This window comes from Antechinus flavipes, chromosome 2 (assembly GCF_016432865.1).
Source record: "Antechinus flavipes isolate AdamAnt ecotype Samford, QLD, Australia chromosome 2, AdamAnt_v2, whole genome shotgun sequence".
NCBI classification, from domain to species: Eukaryota; Metazoa; Chordata; class Mammalia; order Dasyuromorphia; family Dasyuridae; genus Antechinus; species Antechinus flavipes.
In genome coordinates, this window is record NC_067399.1 from 343,922,956 (window position 1) to 343,936,136 (window position 13,181).

General features: G+C 32.4%; 1 protein-coding gene across 3 annotated transcripts in view; it reads right to left on the reverse strand.

The window, feature by feature from the left end:
• Positions 1 to 13,181, reverse strand: part of TXNDC16 (thioredoxin domain containing 16) — a 117,210-nt gene that overhangs the window by 54,206 nt on the left and 49,823 nt on the right. For all 3 annotated transcript variants that reach the window (XM_051977947.1, XM_051977945.1, XM_051977946.1), the window contains exons 9-11: positions 11,079 to 11,235; positions 4,715 to 4,875; positions 4,267 to 4,327 (exon numbers count right to left, since the gene is read on the reverse strand). In XM_051977947.1, coding sequence (XP_051833907.1) covers positions 4,267 to 4,327; positions 4,715 to 4,875; positions 11,079 to 11,235 — 379 coding nt within the window. The remainder of the gene's footprint in view (positions 1 to 4,266; positions 4,328 to 4,714; positions 4,876 to 11,078; positions 11,236 to 13,181) is intronic.

A 13,181-nucleotide genomic window follows, 5' to 3' on the forward strand; every position in this document is an offset into this window, starting at 1 on the left:
AATCCAAATATATCAATCTTTCTCACAATAATAAATTTCAAGCAACTCATGTCTTATCTGAATAATGACTCCATACTGACTAATCAGTAATTGTTTCTGTGTTTCTTTGAATGTTTAGAGATACTAAACAGTGTCTATAAAGTGTGGGACAGATCCCTTTCTGATTTCAGGGAATTGTACTCTCCCCCTCCCAATTTGGAAAGTCCCTAATTTTTCCTCTAATTAGAAATCAGATTATCTAATATTGTATTGTTTCATCTTAACTGTCCTTATTTGATTATTTGTTTTTAATTAATTTTAAAAGTCTGTCTTACCCTATATTTAGGGTCCAGCCCTTAGCTGGTCCTAATTTGTTAGGCATTTGGCACTGCTTAATATATCAAAATGCTCAATAGCTCGAACCTTTGTTTCCTTTCATTTTTCACCTGCCACACAATAAAAAGCATGTTGGCATTTTTGCTATAAAATATGTTTGAGGGAGGGAAAAATCTACAAATGATTGATTACACCAGATTCAACTGCCTAGGAGACTCCTTTTTTGGTTTGACAATCAAATGATAACCAGGGAGCTCAACACATTAAGTGAATTTTATTTAAGTTTCTTGTTTTGCAAATAAAGAGAGGAACTAGAACTTTTTGTACTAGATTAAAACCTTCATAAACTAACCTCATTTTCTGTAAGCAAAAATTAGTTTGTGTTAGGATTCTTACAAGGTGTTAAGTAAGTGGAATTGATGAGATAATGATTCTCTAATTTACATGTATTTAGTACTTACTATAATTTCATAAGATTCACACCTTTAAGAGAGCATATATAAGGAGGGCCTCTCAGGGCCAAAGAATAGAAGCCCACTAGAAGCTCTGAGTCTCAGCCAGGATTCAGTCGAGGAGATTCACAAGCCAAAGAAGGCAGCTTAAGTTCTCAAAACCAAGGAGAAAGACAGGCCTCTAAGAAAGCTAACCGGGCTCCAGGAAAAGAGACAAGACTTGGAAAGAGACAATAAAGGATTTGGACTTTAACTCCTGGCTGCATTTGGGGTGATTACACTGAACTGAAATGAAGGCTGCCTCCAGAAGCCCCCCAAGAAACCTGCTCCCAGAAAAGATTATATTTTCGAGAAGAATATTACAGATTTGCACCAGAGGAGTATGGTTTTTCTCTATCTCCAGTCAAGAAAGGTGAATAGTAACCTCAAGAAATCATATTGGAGTCCCAAAGGGAAGAACAAGGCATGGTCATAGTGAATCAATTCCACCCACTCCCCTAAAAGGAAATGAGGTAAAAAGTACTCATCATATAAACTGTCCCATATAGAAAATATCTGTTGGGGCATCATTACCTGTAATATGTTGTAGTCTCTAGTGAAATGTATTATTCTTGAGAGTAGAGCTTGTCTTGCCTTTATATTTATATCCCAAGTATCTAGAATAGTATATAGACCTTCCAAAAGTTACAAAAAAAAGTTATCATCAAATAAGAATCAGAGGAAAAAACTAATTACAAGCAATGATGACTCTCTGCTGTGGGGGTACTAGGTTAGCTAATTTCAGGCTTTGCTGTATTCCCAGAGATTTTTAATCCAACAATCACTATCCAATTTTGGTATTTCAAATCGGGATAAATGATATTGCCAGAAAGAATTTGGAAACAAGACTAGAAATCATTGTTTACCCTAGCCAAGAAACAAAATTTAAAAAATAAAAAATAAAACAGGGTTTGTTTGTTTTTTTATTACTCATAAAATAAAAAGTATGATGTGATGTAGCTGATTTGTGTTTAGTAGTTTCTGAAAAAAACAAATTTATTTCTGGTCTGTTTTTTATGTAATAATGCAATTTTAAGTTTTTGGTTAAAAATTGAGCACTTAAAGCTAGCAGCTAAATCTATACCCCAAAGAGATCAAAGAAAGGAGGCCATATGTATGAACATATTTATAAGCAGATTGTTTTCTGATAGCAAAGAAGTGAAAATTGTGAGGGTGTACATCAATTTAGGAATGGCTAAACAAATTATGGTATATGAATATGATAGGATATTATTGTGTTCTAAGAAATGATGAAAGAAACAATTTCAAAGAAACCTGAGAAAATATAAATGAACAAGTGAAGTAAGCAGAATCAGGAGAAAAATTTATACAACAATAACAGTCAAGTAAAATAATTTTGAAAGACACACTGCCCACTTCTTCTGATAGAAAGAATACAGACTAAAAAATAATTTTTGAGCATGGTCAATTCAAGAATTCATTTTGTCAAACTATGAACATTTGTTACATGGGTTTTCTTTCCTAAAGTGGGAAAGAAGGTTGGGAAGAGGGAGAAGATAGGAAGAAGAAAACTTTTTTCATTGAAAAAATAAAATAAAACTTAAATAAGGAATATTAGAAGTATAATGACCCAGGTTCTGAAACAATATTTGCTACTTATTAATAAAAACTTTGTGCAAAATTTTTAAGAACAACAAATTAATCCATTTTATTAAAAAAAAAAAAAAAAAAAGAAACTGAGCCATGAATAAAGACTAAGGTTATCTAAGAAACTCAGAAGATAATAAGAAGAAAGAACTGGAAAAATGTCAGAAAATGTTTGTGTAAATTTAATGAATACAGAAGATGGAAATTTTTCATGACTATCATGTATTCTGCTACAACTATAAATCTAATAATACTTACGTTAAAAAAAAAAAAAAGCTTAAAAGTTGGCTACTGATGGAGGGAAAGGGGAAGAGTAAAACTGTGTCTCCTTTGATCTATAAAGAAGGGAAATTCGGAGTCTCAGGACCTCCTGGGAAAAGCATATCTCCCCAGACAAGTTAAGTGGCATCATTCAACTGGGCTTTACTGAAGGAATTGAGAAACAAGAGGAAACCCCTAGAAATGGGAGGGACTGAGATCAAAGACCAAAAAGAAAAAGACTACTTCATCCTACAAGATTAGAACAAAGGGTGGGATATTAATGGGACTAGATGAAGCTTTCTCAAAAAAAAAGTCTATGAGATAGAATAGGTCAAAGCTTAAGCCTAAGTCACATGATCTCTATTCCCAGAGGTCTGCAGAGCCACAAGATCAGGTCTTGGGCCTAGGTTGCAGGAAATCACATCATCTCTAGGCCTAGAGATGCTAAAGGACAAGACCCTAGATCAGTGACAGGAAATGATGTGACCCACAGGAAGCAGACAACATTGGTGACCATTGATCAATGATGGTTACTTCCTTTTAGTCTATCCAATGAAAAGACTTGGGTCTTTTGCTATTTAACCAGCTTTACTGCTTCTGGCTTGTCAGGTTGAGCACATGATGGGACTTGAGATGCTTCCCAAGTGTGCATAAGCCTCTCCCTATAGGGACTAAATAAATGCTTTCTCTTTGTACTTGAAGATGTCTCTGATTAGTTAATTTGGAAAGGGGATCTAGCACCCGTCCCACACAGATATGATGCTAAAAAAAAAAAAATTTGGAATGTGGAATTGGCTAAAAGGAAACTTTCAACAGATGTTTTCAAATTTTTCAGGGAAGTATTAGGCCTCTACCAAGAGGTATAGGGATATTATAAGGAATATAACTTGAGAAAGTAAGAATAGTTTTTTAATAACTGCTTTAGGGACTGTGATGAAGAGCTGATTAGGAAAAAATAAAAGGGTTAGTATGAAACTGAGAAAAGAATTGGAAGGCAATGGACATTATGAGCAGCAAAAAAAATCTTCCAAAATGAAATCTGTCATGTTTAAAAGGACAGGAAATGAACCATTACTGATTGAGTTGGGTCATTCTATAATCAGGTATCTTTGTACTACAAACCTAAAAATCAAAAAAAATAAAGGTATAAAATGAGGAAAAACATATAGTACATAATGAAAACAATTTAAACTTGATCTACTTATGAATTATTGATTTAAAAAATGGGAAATAGGTGGGAAGGATACTTACACCAATTAAAATTGCTATAATGAAAAAACAACAATCTAACATTATAACGTTATAGTTCCTACTCAGAATCATCCAAAACAGTACAATGACATTTCCAAAAGGCCTTACTAACAAATGAAACTTGATAACAGATTCTCTATTGATATGAGAATATTTAAATTATAGCTCTCTTTTTTTTTAATTAAAATGGAGAATTTAAGTGACCTAAAAAAACCCAAAATTAATAAGCTTGAATACATGTTTCTATTATCTATAAAGACAAATAAGCAAAATTTTAGAATAATAATGACTATTATCTATAAAGACAAATAAGCAAAATTTTAGAATAATAATGACTAACCGCTTTTGGTCTTTTGATGATGACATTGGCATGAGCAGGGATGTTCAAACCTGAGGAGTCCCTGTTTCAAAACAGAAAGCAATCTTTAAGTCATTTCATATAAAGATCAATCATCCTAGATCTACATAGTGTCAAATTAATGTTTTTGTAAACAATGCCTAATTATTTTGATAAAGATCACTAACAAATAACACAAATTTCCTCATAAAACTTTAGTTGAGAATTCCTCCTTATCATGGTGATACAGGGTTTGTTTGGTTTTTCTTTTTTTTTTGGGGGGGGGGGGGGAAGAGTTTTCATCTTAATAAGGAGTTTAACTAGATAGCTATTGATTTATCTCTATTTGTTACAGATTTGAATTAATATATAAGTAACAAAGGTTGCCATTTAAAAAAATGCTTTAAATTTATACATGAAAACATTCTGATATAAAGTAATCAAATTTTACAGCAATATGATTCCTGCTTTTCCAAGAAGGCGCCAAGCGACTATTTCTGCGATTTTCTTATCAGCTTCATAGGTGGTTTGCTGACTAAGAATAAAAATCAGTGGCAAACCAAGTTGGAGATGAATAGTTGAAACTTTTTCAGGATCTTCAGTAATTTCAGTCTTTATAAGAAAAAAGAAAAAGAGTAAGTTGTAATTATTATGTACTCTTGTTCTAAAGGTTTTTACATTTAAATTTAAAATGAACACAAATTGCTATTCTTATAAAAATTTAAGCATTAATAAAAATTGTTAACCATTATGAAAGGTAAGAATCTGTGAACCAAATATGACATTAACAGAATTTTTTCTAAGCCTGATTTCACAATATAAAACTTAAAATTGTGATAAAGAATCATATATATAAAATTATAATAATTTGTATTTTCTTTTATGTATTTTCTTTACAATATATACTATATTGTACTGCTTGCTGTCTAGAGGAGAGGGTGAGAGAAAGTGAGGAAGAAAAATTTGGAACACAAGACTTTGCAAGAGTGAATGTTGAAAACTATTTTTGCATATATTTTGAAAATAAAAGGTATTATTATTATTATTATTATTTTTTTTTTTTTTTTTTTTGCTGAGGCAATTGGTTTAAGTGACTTGCCCAGAGACATACAGCTAGGAAGTGTTAAGTGTCTGAGGTCACATTTGAACTCAGGTCCTCCTGACTTCAGAGCCAGTGCTCTATCCACTGTGCCACCTAGCAGCCCCAAAAGGTTATTATTTTAAAAAATAAAATGTATATAAAAAGATACTGCTATAAGCATTTGAAAAACATTTACATATTTCTTCAAATAGATCTGTGCTTTCAGAGAAAACTCATTCAGTTTTAAAAGTTCTCCCCAAAAAAGTTAGTAGTCAAAGACATATAATGATGAAAACGTCTAACAAGACACATTAATGAGTGGGATAATAAGTCAATTAGGAAAGTGTAAAAAGATTGCCTTGTACTGAAGGCCCAGTTGAGATTATTTAGAGCACGTTTACAGTGAATACAGTTAACACAGTTTTGTGATTTTCTACAGCTATGTTCAACAGCACATGAGTAGGAATAAAGTTAGAAGCAACCTAAAATTGAGGCTTAGACAAGCAAGAAAAGTGAGAAAATAACAGGCAAAGTTTTCAAGAGAAAAAGACAGGATATACAGTTAAAGTGATTCACTAAGAGATCAAGATGAGGAAGGGAGAAGTGTAGCCAATAGAAGGGTGGATGGTCTGACAAAATGTGATCAGACAAGTCAATTTCAGAATCTATAAATTAAAAAATGGAGCATTTAAGTGATCATAAGATAAAGATGTATCTGTAAAGTGGAGTAGAGAAATTGAATTTTTTCATGAGAAAAGACCATAGGACCTAAGGGTTTAAAGGAATATCAGTATGTATGTTGAAGTCTCCTATTATAGAGGCAAAGGTTGGGGAAGAGATTAAGACTGAGCTAGGCATTAAATTCATAAGAGACAGAAAAAGAATATCCTGGAAGTCAGCAGATAATGGCTACCAAAAATTTTGGTGAGTCTAGGAGAGTGAGTAAAAACACTGTCATGTGCTTTAAGGAGTTATAGTGAAAACAATGAACAATCAACAAGTACACTCTAATAAATGCTTAATACTTGCTAGGAATTGTGATAAGTTAGCCCTACAAAGATTTTTTAAAACTTCCTACTCTCTCAGGAGTTTATGTTATAACAGGGAGTGAGTGTGTGTGTGTGTGTATACATATATATGTAAATTTATACAGCAAACATAAAAAGTATAAATGTAAGATAGTTAAGAAGGGAGAGAAATATTATTTTGGGGAATCAGGAAAGGCTGAAGCTTATGTAGCATGCATTCCATATAATATCCTCCTTTCCAAACTACCTTATATTTAATAACTATCTATATATACATGTATACACATATAGAAAGTATATGTAATTTTTATTTATTATTTTTTAAATTTATCTACCTTAATTTATCTATGTTTTATATGTATTAATCTTTTCCACTAAAATGTAAGCTCTTTGTGCATAGGAATCATTTTAGTCTATGCAAATTTATCACTAGTGCTTAGTATAGTAACCAGCAAATCTTAGGTATATAATAAACATTTGACTTATTGATTACTTGACAGAAAGTGAAACTTGACGTGCATCTTGAAAGGAGGAAGGAAGGGAAAAGATTCTATGAAGGAGAGACAAGGAGAGAATAAATTCTAGTCCTAGGAGATAGTATAAAGCCATGGTGATGAGAAATGGAATGTCACATGTGAGGAATAGAGACAATGCATGTGACTGCATTATAATGGAAGAATTACACAATCCGGTACGTAATAAAGGAATTTAAAAGTTAACACACACAAACATTTATATTTCATCCTAGAGGCAATTAGGTGCCACTAGAGTTTAATTGAGTAAGGAATATGATCAGATCTCTGCTTAAGTAAATTGTTTTGACAGCTATTTGCAGGATAAACTGAAGAGGAGAGAGATTTGAGGCAGAAAAATCATTAAAAGACCATTGCAATAAGGTAGTCAAGAATTGATGAGGGCCTAACCTAAAATGGTAGCTATGTTAAGTAGAGAGAAGATAAGATGTTGGATGTAAAAGATTTGAAGAGACAGGAATGGCAAAATCTGACAATTAACTGGATATGTGAGATAAGGAAAGAAGAGTTGAGGATTATACCAAACTTGCAAACTTGGTAGAATGGGAGGAAAATGGTGCCTTGAATAGAAACAGACCAAGTTTGGAAGAGGGAAATGTTTGGGGAAAAGATAAATTCTATTTTGAACATGCTGAGCTTGAAACCATCTCATACAATTTGATGATGATATGAGTCAACTGGGTCTAGTTAGTTATTTGTATAAGGTAAAAAATTAAACTAATGAGATGATAAAGTCACTAAATTAGAGAGAGTGAGGAGGCAACTTGTTTGAGAAGATAGGCTATGGAATCAAATGGGATCATAACGGACCTGGTCTTAGCAAGAAAAATTGGGAGAAGAGAAAACAGGTGATGATGTCAAGGTGTTTAGGGATTTTAAAAAAGGGGGCAGGAAAACAAACTCATAATAAATGACCTTGATTTTCTCATTCAGGTAAAAGATGAAGTCCTCATTTAAGAGAGTAAAGAGAAAGGGAGATGTGAGAACCTTGAGATAGGAAGGGAAAACCTTCTGTGTAAATCATAAATTTGAGAAGAAATTTAAAAAATTTTCCTTGCTGTGGTAAGGGTCTATACTTAGATAATATACCAATGGAACTTTCAAGACATCCATTTCTTATCTTTTACTATTGTTATTTAACCATCATACCTCCTTTTCAGTTACACCTGTTTTTATTTTTTTAATCTTACTTTCTAAGAGTAAATTCTCATTTATGCAACAGACTGCATACACTCACCACATTTTCATTGCAAGATTTGGAATCACAGAATACAAAATCTGAGACAATGAGACAATGAGACAAACCTCATTAAAAGTATCTAGAACAGCTTCCATTTTAACCCAATTTCTTTGATTGGAATCCTCTTTATAACAATTCTAATATGATAACTGAGCCTCTGTTGGAACAGTTACAATGACAGAGAATTTGCTCTCACAAGAGACAGCTCATTCCTTCTGTTTATGTATGAAAGCTTTGATTGTTAAGAATTTTGTTCTTTTTTTTTTAATTTAAAAATCAGCCTCTCTGTAACTTATTTTGTCCTAGCACCATCCTCAGATGTCCCAGTTCCAAATTCAAATACAGAAGTTTCCTTTTCCACAATCTTTTAAGTATTTGAAGACCTCTATCAAGTCTCATAAGCCCTTTTTTCTAGGCAATAATACAAAATTCCTTGAAATATTCTTCTGATGACATTGTTTTAAGATTCCTCACCATCCAGGTGATATTATAATTAGTTAACATTCCTTTTAAAATGAGGCACTCAAAAATGAACATAGTATTCTACATATAGCCTAATCTGCATGGATGACTATGGTATTATGAGCTCCTTTGTATACTATATTAATTTCTCTCTCTTTCTCTCTCTCTCTGACTCTTTCTTGCATATATGCAACTATATCATACTTTTGGCTTGTGCTTTGACATTTATAGTAAACTAGAAGCATTATTATTATTATTTATTTTTATTTTTTTTGCTGATGCAATTAGGATTAAGTGACTTGCCCAGGATTACACAACTAGGAAGTGTTAAGTGTTTGAGGCCAGATTTAAATTCAGGTCCTCCTGACTTCAGGGCCAATGCTCTATCTACTGTACCACCTAGTTGCCCCTTAAAAGCATTATTTTTAAATTATATATATATATATACACATATATATTATTATCCAGTCCTTGTTCTTTGTTGTTTGTTTGCTATCTTAACCATTTTAAGAAAATAAATTAGAATAATAGAACAATAGAATAACTTCCAAAATATGTTTATCCCCATTAAATTTCATTTTGATAGATTTAATCCATTTTCCATCCTGCTGAAATTTTTTTAGGACCCTAATTCTGTTAATATTTAGATGTCTCTGCAACTTTGTGTCAACTGCAAAACTTATGAAATACCCTTCTGTGCTATCATCCAATTTTTTACAAAAATTCTGTCAAAATATGACATACCTCAGAAAACATGCTAACAACTAAACTAATATCTCTAAGAAGTGAATGATGGTTCAAAGTCATACCTTTTCTTTATATATCATACAAAAATAAATTCTAAGTAAGCATGAAATCACTGCGTCTTGCTTTTGTGAAGATGGTCTTCCCCCAATCCATGGGATTAATGTTATACTTGAGGTCTGAATTCCAACACAGACAGTAAAACCCTATTTCAGAATAACTTCTCATAGTCTCCATCACTAAAATTTAACCCAGTGAATTCTTGCAGTACTTAAGTGATAAATTTCTCTTGACTCCATATAATACTATTTAGGACACCATAATTTAATTCATTACAATAATCTTTTAGGTCTTCAAAAAGGAACTTCTGCAGAAAGCTATCACTTAAGGTGTTTCAAGAGGCTCCTCAAAGTTTACAAGTAAAATGTGGTACAAAGAATTCTACAGACCCGGTATTAGGCAACTAGTGTTTCTGTATCCCATTTTCCATACAGGTGCTAACTTAATATTACAAAAATATTAATCTGCCCATTTCACTACCATAAATTTTCTGTAGCTTCTTATTGCTTTTAGAAAAAAAAAATACAAAATTATCAGTCTAAAATGTAAAGCCCTCAACAATATAATAGCTTCCACTTACCTTTCCAGTCTTATTTCTTATTACTTTCCTTTTCATGTACTCTCTACTCTAACCTGACTAGATAGCTCTGTCATATACTCTGAAAGATATAACATCTCCTGTCTCTGGATCACTGCACAGGTGGTCCCCCTATCTAGAATGCATTCTCCCTAGCTTTACCTTTAGAATCCCTACCTTTATTTATAAAGCCCACTTCAGATGCTACTTCCTACATGAGGTCTTTCTAAACACTATTAATAGAGGCTCTGTAATGACTAAAGTATATGTTAGAACTTCCCTTCTTCAAAAAGTAGCAGGATAATGTAGTTGCACAATAACCATTCAATCAAAAGGATTTCTAAGGCTAAGAACTGCTTGACATATTGGTGATCCTTTGTGAATTCTAGCCAAATTTGGCAGTATATAACTGCCAGCCTTGATGAGCTCAAAAGCAAGCTTGAGCAGAAGCTGCAGATTCAAGATCTTGCTCAGAATTTTCTAAATATCCTGCTACCCAGATTACTGTGTCTACAGGTGTCCTCTCTCTTAATCTCTACTCCTGCACAGAGTCGTCTGGAAACTATAAAATCTCATCATTTTTCTGCTCCCCTTAAAACAACTAAGAATTCTCTCCCTCCTTGCTTCCCAGTAAAATTTTCTCTCCCCTACAAGTCTTTTTCTCAGGCAATAAATGCTTTTAATTGATGATCAGCATTTAATTGGTGATCTGCTTCATTTCAGGTTCCTTTATGGGCCTAAGGATCTTTTTGTTAACAACGGTTTCTTCTAATCCCCTGCCAATTTTTAATACTTTCTCCTTGAAATTACTTTGAATTTATCTAGATATATTCCAAGTAAATAATCATATATTCTATTTATGTTCAAAAATATACAGAGTTCAGTATTATCTTCCAAGGTATCATAACTAGATTTCTTGAGAAGTAGTATTCGTTACTCCACTTTTAAAAAGTTTTATCTAATATCCTAACATAAATGAAAGAAATGTGCCTAATAATAACTCTGTAAAAGAAATTCATCTAGATTAGACTCATATCCATGAAATAAAAATATTCTGAATTCATACTTGTGATTTATCATTAATACATACCAACAAAGGTGCATCCATCAGCTTGAGAAATCGATGAATGTTTAATACAGTCAATGGCTGTTCTAATAGAGTTTTTTGGCATTTCTGAGTCAAATCTAAGACAAGTTTACAATGAAAGAAGAAAAAACTTCCAGATATCATATCAGAATTTGCAGCCCTAATAGTGAAAGACAGATAAACATATTTATTAAGTTTTAATATACTTGTATGTGTATGTGTGAAAGATACATTATTTCAATAGTAAGGTAGGGTTCTTTTCTGGCTCCATGTCTTCCATAATCACAATAGATTTTGTTAAAAAGACAAAAACTTCTATATAAACATAAAAGTAACATTTTTTGTGTTACACTATCCTTTACCAGAGAAAGAAACAATTTTAATTAACATTTTGAAGATTTTCTAACCAATATTAATTTTCTCTACCAATTTGCAAATGAGTTCTTTTTCAAAAGACAATTTTTAAATCTAACAATGGAACAAGAGATATTTATTTTAATGAAGTATCATTTTCTAGGTACGTTATTTTGAAACTTATAGTAGTATTTTCATTGAGAAATACTAAACAAAAACATGCAATAAAGTATAAATAAACTTTCTAATCTTAAACTTAAAACTTCAAAATCTGAAACAATGAAAACATGATATTATATGGAGATGTATATCTAAATGCGATAGAAGTTAGCAACTATGAAAGAAATAATTATTAATTACCAATTACTAACAAGGAGAAATCCAGGACTTTCTCCTCCTTCACCTATTTCCTCATTTGGTTATTACTTCAAGGTAGTACCTCTGAAGAACAGTGCTATCTTAGGAAGGACCCCACCCAACTGAGAAAACAGCCCTGATTAAAGATGGAATTCTTACCATAACCCCCACTAATTACTCAGGTAATAGTGGGTAAAGAACAGATTTTTGTGTAGATTACCTCAGGCAGGGGTGAGAAGAGCCTGTTTATAGACATGAGAGTAATATAATCAAAGTCAAGTCCTCCAACCCCTAATTAGAATAAATCCATCTTTCATTAGAGTTGATTTCTCATTCTTCCAAGGGTATTGAAATCTTGGCAACCTCCAAGATTTCTCTTTGGCTTTTGAGAGTGTCACTGACCTCCCATTTTTATTAATTATTTCCTAATCATAATTAATAAATTATGTCCTTGGACTTTTTAATAACGACTATTGTTTTACTTTATGTTTAACAGTTCACTTGAATATAAAACAAAATAGCTCAAAAATAGTTTTATTTCAATGAATGCTTTTCTATCAAAAAATTAATTCCTTAGAGAGCTTAATGATCCTCTAGCATAATCTACTATTATAGTATTTAATAGACATTTGGACTAAGCTTCAGGACAGACTGAGGGAGATGGAGAGGGACAATGGGAAGAAACACAGTGGGGGGAAATGGGAAGGAGATAGACTAGGGATTAGAGGAATAAGAAATGCTGGCCCTTATTTTTCTCTTCCTCTATCTGGTTCTCTCCCTCTTCCTCTAGCTGGTTCTCTCCCTGTATCCATTCTGCTCCTAGTATCTCTTTGCCTATTTTTCTCCTGTCACTTAATAACTTTTCTTTAACTGTTCCATATCGTGACTACTACTGTTATATTAATTTATATTTTTCCAGTATGTTTTATGTTTCTAATTTTTAAATTTCACCCCAAGCTCCCCTTCCCCCAAAATGAGGAGACTAATCCTAGTTCCAGGAAGATTAATTTTTACTTAGTACGTGGTCCTGGGATGGTTTTCTCCTGCCCCACCTCTCTAACCTCCCCCCATCAGTGTCCCTACTTTTTTTTGTATTTTTTTTTTAATTTTGAGATCCTTTTCTAATTTTGATAGCCTACCCAGATTAAAGTTTCCTTTTCTGACCACTATTTTCTGTTCCCTCATACACATCTATGTCAGTCTCATGTATAAGGTATTTCCTTATCCCATTCTTCTCTACTAATATACTTGTATATACTAATAGTCAAAAACCTATAGGAATCGTTTCCTTTCTGATAGTGACTACCAAAAAAACTGAAATCTGAGTAAATTCATTTTCAAAAAGAGAAAAATTAAAAGGTCCCAAGTTGTGATAAATGAAAAAAAAATTGGACT